Source organism: Corvus moneduloides, chromosome 4 (assembly GCF_009650955.1).
Source record: "Corvus moneduloides isolate bCorMon1 chromosome 4, bCorMon1.pri, whole genome shotgun sequence".
Taxonomy (NCBI): domain Eukaryota; kingdom Metazoa; phylum Chordata; class Aves; order Passeriformes; family Corvidae; genus Corvus; species Corvus moneduloides.
This window is the reverse complement of record NC_045479.1, coordinates 62,568,238-62,584,830: the sequence shown is the minus strand read 5'-3', so window position 1 is coordinate 62,584,830 and position 16,593 is coordinate 62,568,238. Positions and strand designations below refer to the sequence as shown.

General features: G+C 36.0%; 1 protein-coding gene across 1 annotated transcript in view; it reads right to left on the bottom strand.

The window, feature by feature from the left end:
- FBXL13 (F-box and leucine rich repeat protein 13) overlaps positions 1-16,593 on the bottom strand; it is a 30,349-nt gene that overhangs the window by 2,616 nt on the left and 11,140 nt on the right. The window contains 4 exon segments of the mRNA XM_032107013.1: positions 471-584; positions 1,219-1,356; positions 4,312-4,551; positions 14,574-14,713. Coding sequence (XP_031962904.1) covers positions 14,590-14,713 — 124 coding nt within the window. The 3' untranslated portion in view covers positions 471-584; positions 1,219-1,356; positions 4,312-4,551; positions 14,574-14,589.

The following is a 16,593-nucleotide window of genomic DNA, read 5'->3' as shown; positions in this document are numbered from 1 at the left end:
ACAGGCTCACATCTACTTCTGCCGTATACTGACACTCAGTCATTGGGAACCAGGCCCCCACAAACCCTTGGAGTGAGCTCAAGTACACAGTGCGATGGCTGAGAGCCCAGCCTGGTTTTCTCATTCGTGTTCCCATGTGTCCTTGAGGTAGTGTCCTATGTCTCTAGAAACTGCCGTAAGAGGACATTGTCTGCCATAAAGTGACGTGAAGTCTGTATTTCTCCTCACTTCTGACTGACACTAGAATATGTAGATAACCCCACCAGACCACAAGAATCCTAAGGCACCAATGTGGACACCCCCTAGATAAAGAAGCTAGATGGCTCAAGCCAGATACCTAGCATGGCACCGTGATGCCAGTGAAGAAAAAAGTTTTAGGGTTTACAACCACCTTGGAATTAAAATTAGGAAATACCCTCCTTGTAATTTTTCTACAGTACAAAATGTCATGAGAATTTGGAGTTGCTTACAGTCTTTCCAAAGTTATTTCAGGTATAGTCAGTAAGATGAGTATAACCTGAGATGTCCAAGAGGAAGAGACAATGGCACGCTGCAGCCAAGTGTTGGATACACGTATCAATCATCTGTAAATGAAGCAACAAGACATGCAGACGTTAGAAGATTATTGAATAGATGAAAAAAAAAAAACCACAGAGCACAACTTTAGTGTCTGATTTGTAGGAAAACTATGTTTTAAAATTGAAGTAAGGGTTCTGGCACTGCAGAATTCTGAATCTCTACAAGAGCCTCCACAGAAACTGTCACTTTCTAGTATTAGATATTAGTTAACTGTGTATCCAGTCTAGTCTTAAGTATTGTGGTTTTTTTTCACCTACTGAGAATGGTTTAACTTTCCCAGCCTTATATGTCCATGTAGCAGATATAAGCCTTCAGCATTCATGCTATTGCATTGCTCTCAGCAAATTATTAGGATCCACTTGTATCAGTTTTTTAACTCAGTTCTCTGTTACAAATGAGTGTCTCACAAGACTTTTTGAATGTGTGGTTGGTTTTTTTTAGCTCTGCAGCACAGCTGCTTAGTTTCACCTCACAAGTTCATTTTTCAGGAACTCATTGCCATTAATGCTGGAAGTTGTATTTGAGAGAAACATGACACTCAGAGTCTTCAAGATACATAAGCAACCAGGCAAGGTACTAATTGCTCCACTGACCTCAGTGGGAATAGTCAAGAACACATTATGCACATACTTTAATTACCTTGTTCATTCAGGACCAAACAAAAGGAGGGAACATAGTAAAAACCTTGTAAAGATATTTGATTAAAATCACTGGAGTGGCAGGGTGGAAAGAGAGATGAGAGTTTCACATGTTCTGAACAGCCAGTCTCATGAGAACCTAAAAGGGACAAGGAGGCAAGATAAAGCTGGAACCTGGGGTTGTGGAACAAAAAGTTAGCGCACTATCTCATGATAGTCCTCCTGGTATGCCGAGGAATGTAGACGTGCTTTGCTTATTCCAGATCTATTTATATGCTCAATATTAAGGTCTGCAATAGATTAATAAATAGATTAAAATAATATCAAGTAGATTAATATTCTTATTAAAAAAAAAAGAAATTGCTGACTCTGAAGTCAGTAATGGGTATCAGATGCATTTAGAAAAATCTACATTTGTCATCCTCTTGATCATATTCCCTTTAGAGGACTGAATGACCGAATTCATTGTTCATTCTATTGTGTCTTTGGAACTTAGCTATTTAAAAAGCCAGTTCATTTAACCAGAGATTTATTTTCAGTTATTGCTGTATTTTTTCATGTGTAGAATATTTCCCACAGCAACTTCATTTTTTTCCTATGAAATAAGAATACCCTTGAATCAGGCTCATTCCCTGAATAAGGCTCAGAACAGTACTGCTGAATATTTTATAGAATCAGCATTTGCAAAATGACTTTTACCTGCCCTAGGTACACAGAACCATGACATGGAGACTCACAGCACTTCCACTGAAGTCACTGGAGTTTCTTGAAAGACATTTGATTTGCCCCAGAATATAGGATTAAAGTGATAAACTTCTAATTTTAGAGTAACCTGCATAGCACATTCAAAATATTCTAAATGTACTTGTATTTCTATATTATTTTTTTCCCATGTTATCTTCCTATGGTTTTTAAAATTCTTTTTCTTGAATGTAATATATCAAATGTTGCAGGACACTTTAACATATATCCTTTGGAACAGGTTCATTTTGACTTTAATCTCCTGACCATTTTTAAACAGTTTCTGAGTGGAAAATATTTCTTTACTTAGCAGCTGGATACCCTCAATTTACACTACAGATTGCCAAAGGATTTGTAAGACCCATTAGCTTTAACATCCACAGGTGTACTCATCTCATTTTATGGAGCTGCAAGCTGGATCCAAGTCAAAAAAAGACTTGTAAACTTATGGGTAGGTTTATGTGGAAGATGTTCTTTTCTGAAAATAGTAGGGTATTAGCATTTAACAGATTGGCTTTATAACTGTTTAAGGAAAAGATACCATCTAGGAACAAAGTGTTGGAAAGGGATTATTAGGTCACTGAGTTGACTCATTGTTCCCATTTGCAGGAACTGCAAAATATGACCCAGTCCATTCCCTCACCAAGAGCCATACTAACATTCCTTAATAGTTTTTCTCATGTCCCTTCCCAGAAAGCTTCACAATTCACTGCTTTGATAAGAATTTTTTCACAATTCACTGCTGTGATAACCCAAAAATCTCCCAACTGCCAGCCTAAATGTATTTACTGACATTTTATGGTGTTTGTTTTGTTTTCCTGTGTTGGTATATAACGTGTTGTGGGGAGCATGGCACACGGGACTGGTTACACCACTACCTAACTTCAAATACTTTGGGAAGATCTTCATGCACAACTTCTATTACCACTGTCATTGTGGAAAAAATAGCTTAATATCTATCTAAAACCAAAGGATGCAGGAGATTAAGGCTCATGTGTATTATAATTAATCATGTTCTGTAGGTATCTGTAAGATGTAAACCAAGTGCTAGTGGTAAGATGGAGAGTGGCCTGTCAGATCTGAAACACAGCCAGTGAGTTTTGGCATAGAGGCTGAGAAACTTATGTACATTTGGAAGGCAAACAACTCGACCAGAGAATATCTAAATTTAGGGCTGGCTAATTAGTCAGCAAAATAATCTCAAATTAGTTGTGCAGGGGCTGTGTTCAGCCACTGCAGGGAATGAGGGGATGTATGGAGGACTGAAAGAATAGTCAAGGGTTATGGAGATGAGTGTTGGTGAGGAGGAAGGCAGGGACAAGTGATGGCTGCAGACTTATTGTGGAAGGAAACAGGACATGAGCACTTCAGTGGGGAACAAAGGGGGTAACTGTTTCAATGAGTGGCAAAATTTTAAAGGATACTTCAAGATTAACATTTCCAGAAGTAGTAATAAACTTGTTCATTGCCATGTGATAGTGATGGAAGCTGCATTACAATTTCTCCCATGAAATTTAAACAAAAAATGAAATCAGCATTTTAAGAATTACATTTGCAAGCTTATTTTCAAAATGAAGCAAGTATTTGGTTTTGCTGTTAAAAAAATAATTAAAACCACATAAATAATTAAGTGCATGAAAGCCAGAGCTATTAAGTCAGAAGGTACAGGGAAGGGATATAGGCTTTCATAAGAGCAATAATTTCAAAAGGGAACACACATTCAGATACAACAAAAACATAATTAAGATGCAAGGCTTTAGTCAAAAAGAAGTGATACAGAAAATACAAGAAGCAAAAATGCTGTAATAGAAGCTCATGGTAAAGAGAAACTAAGTTTCACTACAGATGAACATTAATCTAAATAATTTAATTTCAACACTGAGTGCTCCAGCTTTTAGGCCTCTCTGCTATTTCAAAGTAGCCACTGCCCTGCCATGTAAAGACACAGGTATTAAGTTCTAATGCCTCAGCTTATGCTTTACCTGGGTTCAGAAAAAGCACTGGAAACAAACAAGCATGAAAAAAAAATCAAGAATAATTTAATCAAGAGTAATTTAAACAAAGCCACAATCCTTTGGAAGCACCCAAAACACCAGAATCTGAGAGAGTATCACTAAAAGCTCTTCTCTCTTCACCCTTCTTTAGACATCAACCCTTGGAGAGACAAACTTTTACCTGATACAGCATGGACACTGTTGTACTGTAACTGCAGTCGTTAGAAAAATGCCAAATACTCTCAAGAGCCAAGTCTCAAAACTCACAGAAAAGCAGCTGAATCAAATTTCTGGATGAAATAGTAAGTAATACTTTGCAATACCAATCCCAGAACTATCACCCTATTTCTTATACCTACCTTTGGGCAACTCACTTTGTTGACAGATTTTACTCTGGCAGTGCAGTGCCATCGTTTTCACAGCTTCATCTGTCAGCTGAGGGCAGCAGGAGACATGGCAGTGTTCCAGGTATTCTGTGTCCTTGCACAACTCAATTACAATACGTGTACCTCAGTCCTTTGATCCACTGCAGACACTTCAGTTCTCTAGGTACCCTTCATTAGTAAGTGAAGACATTCAGCTGTTGACTGGGAATGTTGCTAGAAAAAGAAGAGATGCATTAAGGGGCTATTTTCCATTGCTAATATATTATACTGTGGATTCATTAAACTAACATTTATGTAAGTTCCACTATATTATTAAAACATGTTGAATTTGGGTTGTTTAAATTGAGCACAACCCAGAAACTAAACTTTTTTTGCTTAGAGAACCAGGCCCAAATACATTCATTCTACTACTGGCTGCAAATGCCCTTTTTTTGTGCATAAAACCTTTTCCTTTTTTTTTCTTTTTCTTTTTCTTTTTCTTTTTCTTTTTCTTTTTCTTTTTTCTTTCTTTTTCTTCTTCTTCTTTCTCTTTTTCTTCTTTTCTTTTTCTTTCTCTTTTTCTTTCTCTTTCTCTTTTTCTTTCTCTCTTTTTCTCTTTCTCTTTCTCTTTCTCTTTTTCTTTCTCTCTTTTTCTCTTTCTCTTTCTCTTTTTCTCTTTCTCTTTCTCTTTCTCTTTCTCTTTCTCTTTCTCTTTCTCTTTCTTTTTTTCTTTCTCTTTTTCTTTCTCTTTTTCTTGCTCTCTTTTTTTCTTTCTCTTTTTCTTTCTCTTTCTTTCTTTCTTTCTTTCTCTTTTTCTTTCTCTTTTTTCTTTCTCTTTCTCTTTTTTCTTTTTCATTTTCTTTTTCTTCTGAACAGAAAACTGTGTCTGTATAAATCACATTATTTTCTTGGATGGGAATGGGTAAGCACTTCAGGACTGTCACTTGAGAGTTCTGGGTTCTGATTTGCTCTGTGGAGTTCAGGCCAGTTAACTGTGATACTGGTAGACTACAGTTACTATCCCAGTTTTTAGAGTGAATAAACATCTACAGATCCTACTGACTTCAATTCCAGCACCTTTATAACTCAGATATTAGCTTTTTCATAAGCCCTGTAATCAGATAGTCTTGGAAAATAACAATGGAATTCCTGTGAAAGGTCACATAGATTTTTAAAATACACTTCTCTCCTTTGCACTCTGAAACTTTTTTTTACCTTTCAGCCTGAATCTTTTGCAAGCCTGAAAACCATCACTTCTAGGCCTACAAAAAGAAGGGGAAGTTAGGCCTTCTATTGAAGCCTTCTCTGGAAACGTCTTGAAAAGAGATGCCTAAAATTGTGTTTCTTCACCTGACAGCCCCACGACATGAGGATCACAGGACAGTCTGCAGCTCTACCAGAGCTTTAGTGTCAGTCAGAATCTCTCCTATTCTGTCGTGTCCAGCCTCAAAACATGGGGAGATGCCTTAAATTTGTCACGGAGCTAGCTTCCAGGCCTGCTAATTTCAGCCTAAGGCCAGAGTAATTTGTCATTTACTGGAATACCAATTCTACCTCTACAGGGAAAAGAAGGAAATTCACATAGTAGATTGAATAAAAACCACTGATTACATGAAGCTTTTCAAAGAATTAGTCCTGAGGTAAACATATTAAGGACCACGTGGATAAATAAAATGTGTATACACACAGAGACACTAAAATGCATGTATTTATTATGCACAAATTTTATATATTTATCATTCTGAGAAAATCACCTCTGCGGAAACTATTGCCACTAACACACAGCTAATTTTTCCTTATGTAAAACAGGAACTTGCACAATAACACAGGGCTGATCACTGGAAAATATTCTTTTTGTTATGACAAAAGATTATGTGTTTCTGTGCAATTTTCACAAGTCTTACCTAAACAGACTGAAAGAAACTTATGAAATCTGAAATTTGTTTCATAGATTGTACTTCTAAATTTTTAATCTGTATCCTCACTCTGGTTTCCTTTTTCTTTTCGTCTCATGTACAGCTATATCAAGGCAGTGCTTCTTGGGCTTTGGGTCCTTGTTTTATTTTAAAAATATTAGAGTGTCAATGTTTGAACCTAGGATTGGTTAGAGTGGAAAATTCAGAATTTATATTAATTGGCTTCTCTACCCTTCCTATTCCAATCTTAGATTTATGGGCTGTTTTTCACCTATAATACAGAAACATTCTACACCCAGCAACTAAATGTTTTTTATCCATGTGCAAGAGAAACTCCACTCCTTCTAGAATTAGGCCTCAGATGTGATGGCTTAATCACTACATTCTCAGCTAGGGTATGTAACACAAGCTGAAGCCAAGATTTCAATGCCTGTTAGATATGTTTATCTTGTTTTTACTAGCATAGCTTGTCTACATATATATTTAAAATATCCTTCAAAGTTAGGTTCTGAATTTACTCTTAAGTCAACCCCTACATAGTTTTGCGAATAGCACTCAAATTATATTTGCAATCAAAAGAGTTGGCGCTGTTTGCTCTCTTCATCTCTGTATCCCTGGTTCCATGTCTATAGAGAAAATAACAGAAGAGGTTCTGAAGGTAAATGATGTTTGCAAAACATTTAGACACTATAAAAAATCAAATGTCATATGAAGAAAATGTAATTTTCTAACTTAACTGCACATCTTTCATTCTGTATAAATAGGCCTGAGGACACACAAAAACATCAATGAAAAGATCAAATACTAAATTGCTGCTCAATAAGTGAGCATTGTCTGAGTTATGAATGAACAAGGATCCTATTTTCAACATGTGGGGTCTCATAAGTGTTTACATATTGTTATAATGCCTGGGAACAGGCAACAATATTACAATGGGATTACTCTGCAATTTTTCCATAAAATCATACCTTTAGATTCAGTTTACGAAAAAGGACTTGTCATTTTGTTTCGAATTACTCCATATCTCTTCTTCTTTCTCCTGCCTTCCCCAGATCCATGAAAACAGGGCTTCTGCAACTCTTACATGTGCTCCCTGCTGCTGCTTTCTTCCTCAAAAAGTTCAAATTCATTTGGCACACAAGGAAAGCAGAAACACTTCTTTTTGACAGTCTTTTTTTTAACTTCCTCTGTGCAATGAGACGCCTGAAATAGCTTCTTAGCCATAAGCAAGGCACAATGCAGAAATGAATATTCTCCTCTGAGAGCAGCAACACTGGCACCACACAACGTTCCATGAGGTGCACAAGATGTACATACTTGGTCATTATTAAAAACATGGAACTTTACACAGAACATTCATGAAAGACAAGTCAGAATTATTCCTAAAGAAGCAAGTTGCCTGGCGTGTATATTGGACAACAAGATTCAATCCAGATGCAGCCCTTGTGGTACAACAACTGACTCATTTTTACAATATATGGCTATAAAATGATGGATGTTGAAGATTTATAGTGGAAAAAATGTAGAAGCTGAAGACTGGGATTATGTGATGGCATTGGCTGTACCTGCAGCCTTATGATCTGCAACTGTTTATGGGCACGAAACTGATACCATTAAAAATACATGATTTAATCATTTCTGTTATATATAGTGAGGAATGATCCTCAGTTACAAAAAAATAAGTGCTCTCATTTGGATATAAATTCCTAACAAGACGGATGGTTCTTTCTACTACTGTAAAGTTACCTACTAGTGTTTATTTCCCATACTGTTTGCTAAGACCAAATATCTGAAAAGTGCTGCCTTACCATTAAGGGCTTTATGGCTACAGCTATGGCACAAGACAGCATTTGAAATGGTGCAGTCACACTCAAAAGTGTATGAACAGCACCCATATTCATGACAATAAGGAGGTGAAAACTTTGATAAATTCCCATTTCAGGAGTTCAAAAGGATCTAAAGATACTTTGTGATTTTACTGCTTGTACACCAGGAAACTGAACAATGTTCTGATACTAAATGCTCTAGTCTAAAGGAGAATTAATTGTTGATCTTGTAAAATTCTTTCTGATAATCACAGCAGAATATCTCTGTACTTCATATCAATAAAGTAAACTTTACTGGAAAACAAAGTTACCACTTTATTCCATATGGTTAATAAATTATTTAAAATTATGCAGTGAACAGCACTGCCTAATTGTAGGCAGAGAGAAAGTATCGTCCTAAAAAAATAAGCACACATAGATAGTGTCTGGAATCCAGATGTGGACACTGTAATGATAATGCTGGAAGAGTGTGGCTGGAGTTCAAATTTTGCAGATTCCTGAAATCTCACAAGCTGAATAGAAACAAAAAATGGAACAACAAAAGAGATTTCCAATCCTGGCTACTTATGAAAACATGGAGAGTTTGCATTTTTCTCAGCAGACGCAGTTATGTAGTGAGAGTTACTTTCAACAGCTTAATGAAAATCTACAGATTTCAAATTTTTGTTGACCAGAGCACTCCTGTTAAAGACAATAAAATAGCTATGTGCATAAACCTAAAATGGGTTTATGCCAGAACTTGAATTCCTTACATCAAAGACTGATGGTCTGATAGGTATGATGTCAAGGAAATAATTTCTTCTTGTGTTTTTCTTTACTTAAAAGTGGCACCACTTTAGTGCACTTGCTAATGAAATAGTAAAGAATATAATAAAGACTTTTTTGCTACACAACAACTAATGCTGCTATGACTTCAAAATTAATTTATAATCATTTTATATGACTAAAGTGACATTGAGTCACAGAACAACTATTTTTTATCAATGAAAATCAATTTTTCACCTACATTGAGGCATTTCATTTAAAATTACAGATTTAAGAAGGGAAAGAGTGAAGACTTGGAAGATAAGAAATATAATTTGGAATTGTGTATTACATAGAAAAACTACGAAACTTTCATGTTTCCAAAAAGAAACCTCTTGAAACAAGCTCTATACAGGAAGTTTAATCCATATGAAATTTTTAACTATTATTTTTGTATCTAACATAGATAAAAAGGAGTCAATTATCACTAATTTTATTAGACTTCCTGATATATAAGGTCAGGGATCCCCATCCAGGGTATTGACCTATTTCTAGAAAATTCCATCTTCTATACTAAACCTCCTGACATTTATGGAAGATATGGTTGGAGCTATCATATTGGAACTCCTGGAAACAGATGCTGGCAAAACAAATACCATGCAACACACAGACTAGGATGACCCACTCTCAGATCAACCACTCTCCAAAAACATATTTCCCCTTCAGTGTAAATAAATCATTCCTGTATCTTGGATGAATCTTCCATTGCTATGGAGAAAGGGAAGACTTTGGCCAGCATCTCTTCTATAACATATATATTATCATTTCCATTTTGAAAACAACTTAAAAAGAAACTTCTTAATCATCTGTAACAGCTGGTTTTTTCAAGTAACTTTTACATTTTTGTTCTTTTTCAGTTACTTATAAGGCAAACAGACATTTGCAGAACATCATTTATTATTTCACCATAGTTTCTGTAGGTGAGAAAATGAGTATTGACTGTACCAGTTGGTGAGAGTCTTCATTTGCTAGAGACAAAAGCCACCTGAGGCTATGACATACTAAAGAACAACTCTTCATTATTTATAGTCTCATGCTGAAAATCTCTGCCTTTCTACTGCAGATTGCAATGAGTGTACTGTCTCTCACTAACAATAACCATGTGCTAGGGTATTTCCAACTTCTTCTGAGATTTCTGTTCACATATCTCTTTGCAACCTTCAAGGTCAGCATCTGTAATGTATCTTTGTGTTCCAGAGATATACAGATGTTGCTTCCTGTTCATACTCCAAACCAAACAGATTGACCCCAAAGTGACTCCAGTCCTGGAAGACAGGTCTTAAGAGGTGTCTTCCACCATCTATGTCTGAACCATTTACTATTAAATGACTCAGTTTATCCTCTAAAATGCACAGATTTCTGCACAGATTAGCCACAGTCAGGCACCAGTGTCATGGATTGAACACTAGAAGAGAAGAATGCAATTCCTCCCATGCAGATTCATTTTGTCATTAACAACACCTATGTGGCAGAACAAAGTTCAGATTCACATAGTAAAAACCTCCTGGAAAATGGGTAAGTTCTTATGCAAACATAGCTGTACTGTTTCTAATATCTGAGCTAATATAAATGTGGGTCAGATCTGTTTTCAGGAGCTGTAGGGACTTTTTTCTCTTGCAGTGCAGAAATCCCCCTGTATAACACATGCCATAACATTTAATTTCTATACCTAACACCATTTGTGCTTAGACCAGATCATAGTTTACAAACTACGATTGCCAATGTTTCTTGAGACAGTCCAGATGACAGGGATCACATTGCAACAAAGTATCCTGTAAAAATATCAAGCCCGATTTTCAGCATTGCTAAGCACTTTTAATTCCAGTTGATTTGCATTGGGACTCCAGGTGCTGGCACATCTGACATTGATCACAATTACTCTGGTTTATTATTTCCTATTTTTATGCAGCATTAAGTTTCTAAGTCTCCAGATTAAATTCTCTCTTTCTTCATTCTCCTAAGCAAACTGGAATTTGGAGCCCACTTTAATATACTTTAACTTTTTATTTTCTCTGTCTTGGGAATGTGTGGGATTTGTCATATCCTTTCCTTTGGAAATCAAATGCAACTAATTCCTTTGCAGTCTGTAGCTGGTTGTATCTGTTAGACACAATGATATATTTTTCTTAACCTTTACAAGGCTATTCCTCAGTCCTACTGGCCTAATTTTCTAACAGACCAAAAAGCAAAGCCAGGCTATGGATTCGATTCACTGCAGATTCAGAATCCCACTAAGAGTGCTAAAAAATTCCTCTAGATAATTATGGAAAGTCAAAATGCCCCTTTTGTTTGGGTGGGGTTTTTTCCCCCTATTTAGAAACTCATTATTGAAGTATTAGTAAACATTTATGTTGCAGCCTGGTCTTCAGGACCAGTCAGGATGTGAAGATCATTAACACATAAAAATGAAAATGGAGCTAAGTGTTTACATATTCATATAACCTCTATTGTGGAGTGCCCAGTGATTACAAAGCATCCTCAACTTTAAATAGTAACTACACACACAGCAGCAATTCAGCCCGAAGAGAGAATGGGGCCTTAGATTATTACAAGAGAAAATTTTGTGCATGACAGTCATTGCAGAAGAAAGTGCAGAAGCAGACAATATTTCTCTGAGTACTTTGTACATCCTTTTTATCATGGATTTCAAAAGTGTTTCAGGGTTCTTCCCATTTTTAAAGTATTTTACCTATTTTTTATGTTTCAGGCTATTTTTTTTTCTTCCTCATTATTACACTGCATGTAACTCACTGCTGATATTAAGCTTTCCTGAGCCTTCGTCAGGGCATCTACTGGTTTTGTTGCTGGATGCTTTATGTAACTCAGGAGTCAACTAAGTTTCTTTTATTATTCTTTGCTATGTTTTTCTGTCTAAATCCTGCTTGATTGAAGACATTTTCTTCAAATATCCTGACACTTTTATACTTAATTACTTTTCTAATGTCCCAGGAATATGGGTGGTCCAGGCCATATGCATCAGCAGCTTGTGTTGGAATGAGGGAAGCTGGGCAGCTGCAGGCTCTCACACTCACTCTTGGAGCAAAGCTGCCAGAGCTTTTTCATGTAGACATTGAGGAAAATTCAAGACATTTTAACAAAAATATGGAGAGTGTGAGAATAAAACTTCTGACTAAAACTGCTTCTCTAACTCATGGAAGCAGTTCCAGTGAGTGTGCTTTCATGAGACAGACAGATTTTGGTCGTAAGTGCTCATGTTACCATCTTGGTAATAGAAGCTCAGACCCCTTGCATATATTGTAAATAATTTTACAATATCTAAAATTTTTTGTAACATTATATCTGCATTCATGGACACATGCACCATACTCAATTTAAAACCCTATAGTCCTTATTGCAAGGAATTTAGAGGAGTAAAATGTGAGGCAAAACAATGAGGGATGGAAGGATAGCTAGGAAAAAAGGGAACTTTCTCAAAGATGTTAACCTTTTTTCAAAGAACTCAACATCTTTGTCATTGCATTGTTGCTTTTTTTTTTAAAGAAATGTTGTCTTCAAGTTGCAAATCTTCTGATTTCTAAGATTCTTTTAAGTTTTTTATAATTTTAAGAAACTAATTTCTAGTACTTCAAGAATGACAAAACCAGATGTTCTTCCCACTATCAAAAAATGTTACTGAGACTTAAAAAGCGTGAGTTGTTTAAAAAAAATTTTTTTTGAATAAAGAAGGACATATTTTCTGGAATGCAAAAGGATGAATGCTAAAATAACAGAGTGAAAAAAATAATGTTTAAAATGTACTTGTGTGGGTTTTTAATTTAATGTTGTGTATTTTCTGAGAGTAAGAGCAATATAGTCAAAGGCCTAATGAGAAAAGTACAGAAACTTCATTATGTCACCAGTTTCTCATATGCTTGAAGTTCACTTCCTTTTCATTGCATATTTGATTTTGTTAATGAATGGTCTTATTTAGCAAACACTTACCACACACACAACTTAAACATGACATGAATTATTTACCTTATTCCCTTATTCTAGCTAGTGTTCACAATTTTCCCTAGGCATGTTTTATTCATGCAAAATGCACAATGTTCTATGCAATATCAAAATATCTATGCAAAATCTGAACATATGCAATAATTACTGTTATTCAATTTACAATTTTCAGTTGAGTAGTAGACTCAGGATAAATATATAAACTTCTCCAAACATTAGACTTTTAATGAATTTTTTATTAGCACTATATTTTAATTACTGTTTGGGGGGGGTTGTCGATTTAGGATTTTTAAAATTAATTTCTTTAATATTTGTTCAATATATTTCACCCAAATGCAACAAATTCCCTGAATGAAAAACAGATTGCAAAAGGAACATTCACTTTTTGGGCATTGTTAGGAAGAGTACGAAGCAATAGAAGAGAAAGGCACCAACACTGGGGAAGAACTTCCATTTTGATTGTCAGTCATACCTGAGACACAAGTATATAAGAAAATATCACTCTACTCTATCTTTTCTCCCCTATCCTTCCTATAAGTATATATCATCCTTATTGCAATAAATTCTGCTCTGCTTTGATGGGCAGAATGATTCTCCTGTCATTTGAAAAAACAGAGAGGAAAATTCTCTTGTGTATTGCAAATTTAAGTTGCACCTTCTGAGTTTTAAACACTAAACAGCAAGACAGGAAAAGCAAGAGAGATCCACTGCACAGACTGCTGGAAAGCACATGAGCCTTACAATATTTCTTTAATCAATACAGCATATGGGTGTTGATTACTGCACGTGAAACATGGTGTTCTCTGTTGCATTTTTAAACCAATACTTAGAAAGTCTAAGTTGAAAGAGATCCTAGTATGACTTCCTCTATATGCTAATAAAATGTATAGTATGAAGTCAAAGCATACAAACAGTAGCTTGTTACAGAGCAGACTGATAGATTTTCTTTCATCAAGTAATGTTTTAAGACTAGGAAATGTATTTAATATTTAATACATTTATTTTATATGTGCATGAATTTACATACTTAAATACAGCAAACAGCAAAACCCACAAGTTTTTTCCTAGTACCAGGAGTCAGAAATTGCAAAAATTAAAATGGTCAATTTCTGAGCTAATTTATCTGTCTTGTGGGAGAGAGAAAACTGAAAGCCTTAGCAACACAGTATAAGCAAAAAAAGCTTGGCTTGTTGCCGAGGTCATGGGTTGTGCTATGTGAAAACTAGAGTAAGAAGCAGCACAGCATTTTAAAAGACTAGCTGTGGCAGGCAAAGAGAAAGAAAACATTTTTGTTGTAACATTGTGGGACTAAATTCAAGGCAGCATACATTTCATTCAGATGCAATTTTGTGATATTTTAAAGGAGCACATTAAGTGAAGTCTTCTTGGATTCCCCAACCCTGTTTATTTAGCTTAATTTTTTAATACACACTGGCCTACAAAAAAGATAAAGGCATAAGGCATTCTAATTTTTTTTCAATTTTTTTTTTTTTTTTTTTACAAACTCTGTGTTAAAGCCAAATAATGAGGTTCTTGGTCAGAATTGTGTTTGGACAGTGACCGAGTGAATATTCTCTATGGAAAGTTTTCTCGACAAGGATTCTCTTAGATTTCTGTGTTCAGTGCAAAGAGTTTGTCCCAAAAGTAAAAGAAACAGCGTTCACAAGGCAGGACCTGCCAATTTTTAACTTGACTCCCCTCAGTGTTTTTTTTTTTTTTGCTTTCCAGTTTCAGCAGTTTGACATATTGAAGATACCTTATTAGTAGTTCTTTCACAAGCAATTGTTTTCTAGACCACAGTGGAGAGCAGTGCCTCTGTTGGAGCTAACACTCAGCTCTCGTAGCTTAGCTCCTGAAGAACCTTGTACAAATGGCCTTACACATCCATCACTGACCCTAAAAGAGAAATATAGGCAATATTTATACTCACTACTTTTCCTACTCCATACAAGTCAATACACAATTTGTGTTCAGCAGCGAATGTTGTAGCTAAGCAAAAATTAATGATGGTATTTTTAAAATAGACCTTTAAACCCCCAGAAGAGTCAGAATAATTAACAGCTCAATTAGAAAGATGCTGCTCCTTGGAATGGCTGAAAAACTGAACTTTCTGGAAAAAAGTCTGTTGGAGATTATGAGAACTTCCATTAGTTCCAGCACTCAGAAATGATCACCTTTCCAACAGTCAGAGGCTGGAAAACAAATCTAGAAAGAACCAGAACACGTTTAAACATTTCAGAGTAATAGTTGTACTAATATATCTTTTAATTTAAGGGACTGAAATAATTTTAAGAAAAAATGGTCTTCTAGCACAGCAGCAGCAAAAGTCATTGGTAGCATTTGTGTGCAGTAGCTGCTCTGTACCCTGCATGAAGAGTTAACGTGAGTCCTTCCTCAGTGAGTCTCACTCAATCAATTGCATGTCTTGCACATGGCTAACTTATACACAGAGGCTGTAAAAATGAAGTAGATAGAAAAGCTTTCAGCCAAGTTGAGAGATTTGGAGACCTGACTACAGCTTGGGTGTTTCAATACAGTTCATATCTCTGGTATGTTTAACATTACTGTAAAATCAGCTTTTCAATGCATTCCCAGTATTTCTTTTGTGTTCCCTGATGAATAAAAAATTAATCCCAGAATTCTGTAGGACAGAATCATATTTTGGCTTGTACAGTTTGTTTCAGCATAGAGAATCACTGCAAATCCCAAAGTCCCAGCACTACTAATAAACTGATAACCTGAACAGGGCCTCATTGTCTGACCACAAGCTACAGAAGAAGCTAGAATTCATAAAGTCACCCTACAATAATTCAACCACTGTGGCAGTTTTGGTGTTATTTCACAGTGCAGTTGTTTTCCATTCAAGAGGACAGATAGATTTAAGAAATGTAACTTCAGAATAACTAACTTCCATAAAGTCCATAAGGAATGCTGAGCCTGGCAATAAAGTAAACTGAATTTAAAAAGTATTTATTCTGTAACCACACTGAGCTTGAGGGCTGAAATGACCACATTATAACTTTTTAAATAATCAAGCCATAAATACACAGCTGATCAACTGTGTGAGAACACAGGCCATATGCTGCTTTATCAAACATGGGGTAACATTCTTCAACTAGAATAATATGCCAGGGGGGTGAGCCACTACGTTGCCTGTATCCATTTTCAGACACGTTTTTACTCACATCTCCTAATTCTAATAATCATGATCTGATAATTTTCTTTCCTCAGTTTTCATATGTAGTCACTTCCTATAATCTAAGATTTCTGAATTGGTAGATTTGCAATCCCCATTCCCCCATCCCCCTGTACCACTGAGGGGAGGAGGCAGAGAATTCAGGGATGAAGCTGAGCCCAGGAAGAAAGGTGGGGTGGGGTGAAGGTGTTTTAAGGTTGGTTTTATTTCTTATTACCCTAATCTGATCTGACTGGAAATAAATTAATTTCTTCTTCCGAGTCAGGTCTGGTTTGCCTGTGATGGTAACTGGGGACTGATCTCTCCCTGTCCTTATTTTGACTCACAAACCCTTGGCTGTGTTTTCTCTGTCTGTCCAGCTGAGGTGGTAGAGCAGCTTTGGTGAGTGCCTGGAGCCCTGGGTCAACCCACCACATGAGTCTAGATGTGTTAAAATCTGTAACTTTGCTAATGCTGAAACATTTGAAAGTGTCTGGAAAAGCAATAAAATAAGTGCAGAGCTCTACAATACCTATACTAGTGCTTAAAAAGCTTTGTTAGGATAATTCAGCCATTCTTTAGCAGTAGAAGCAGTAGACAC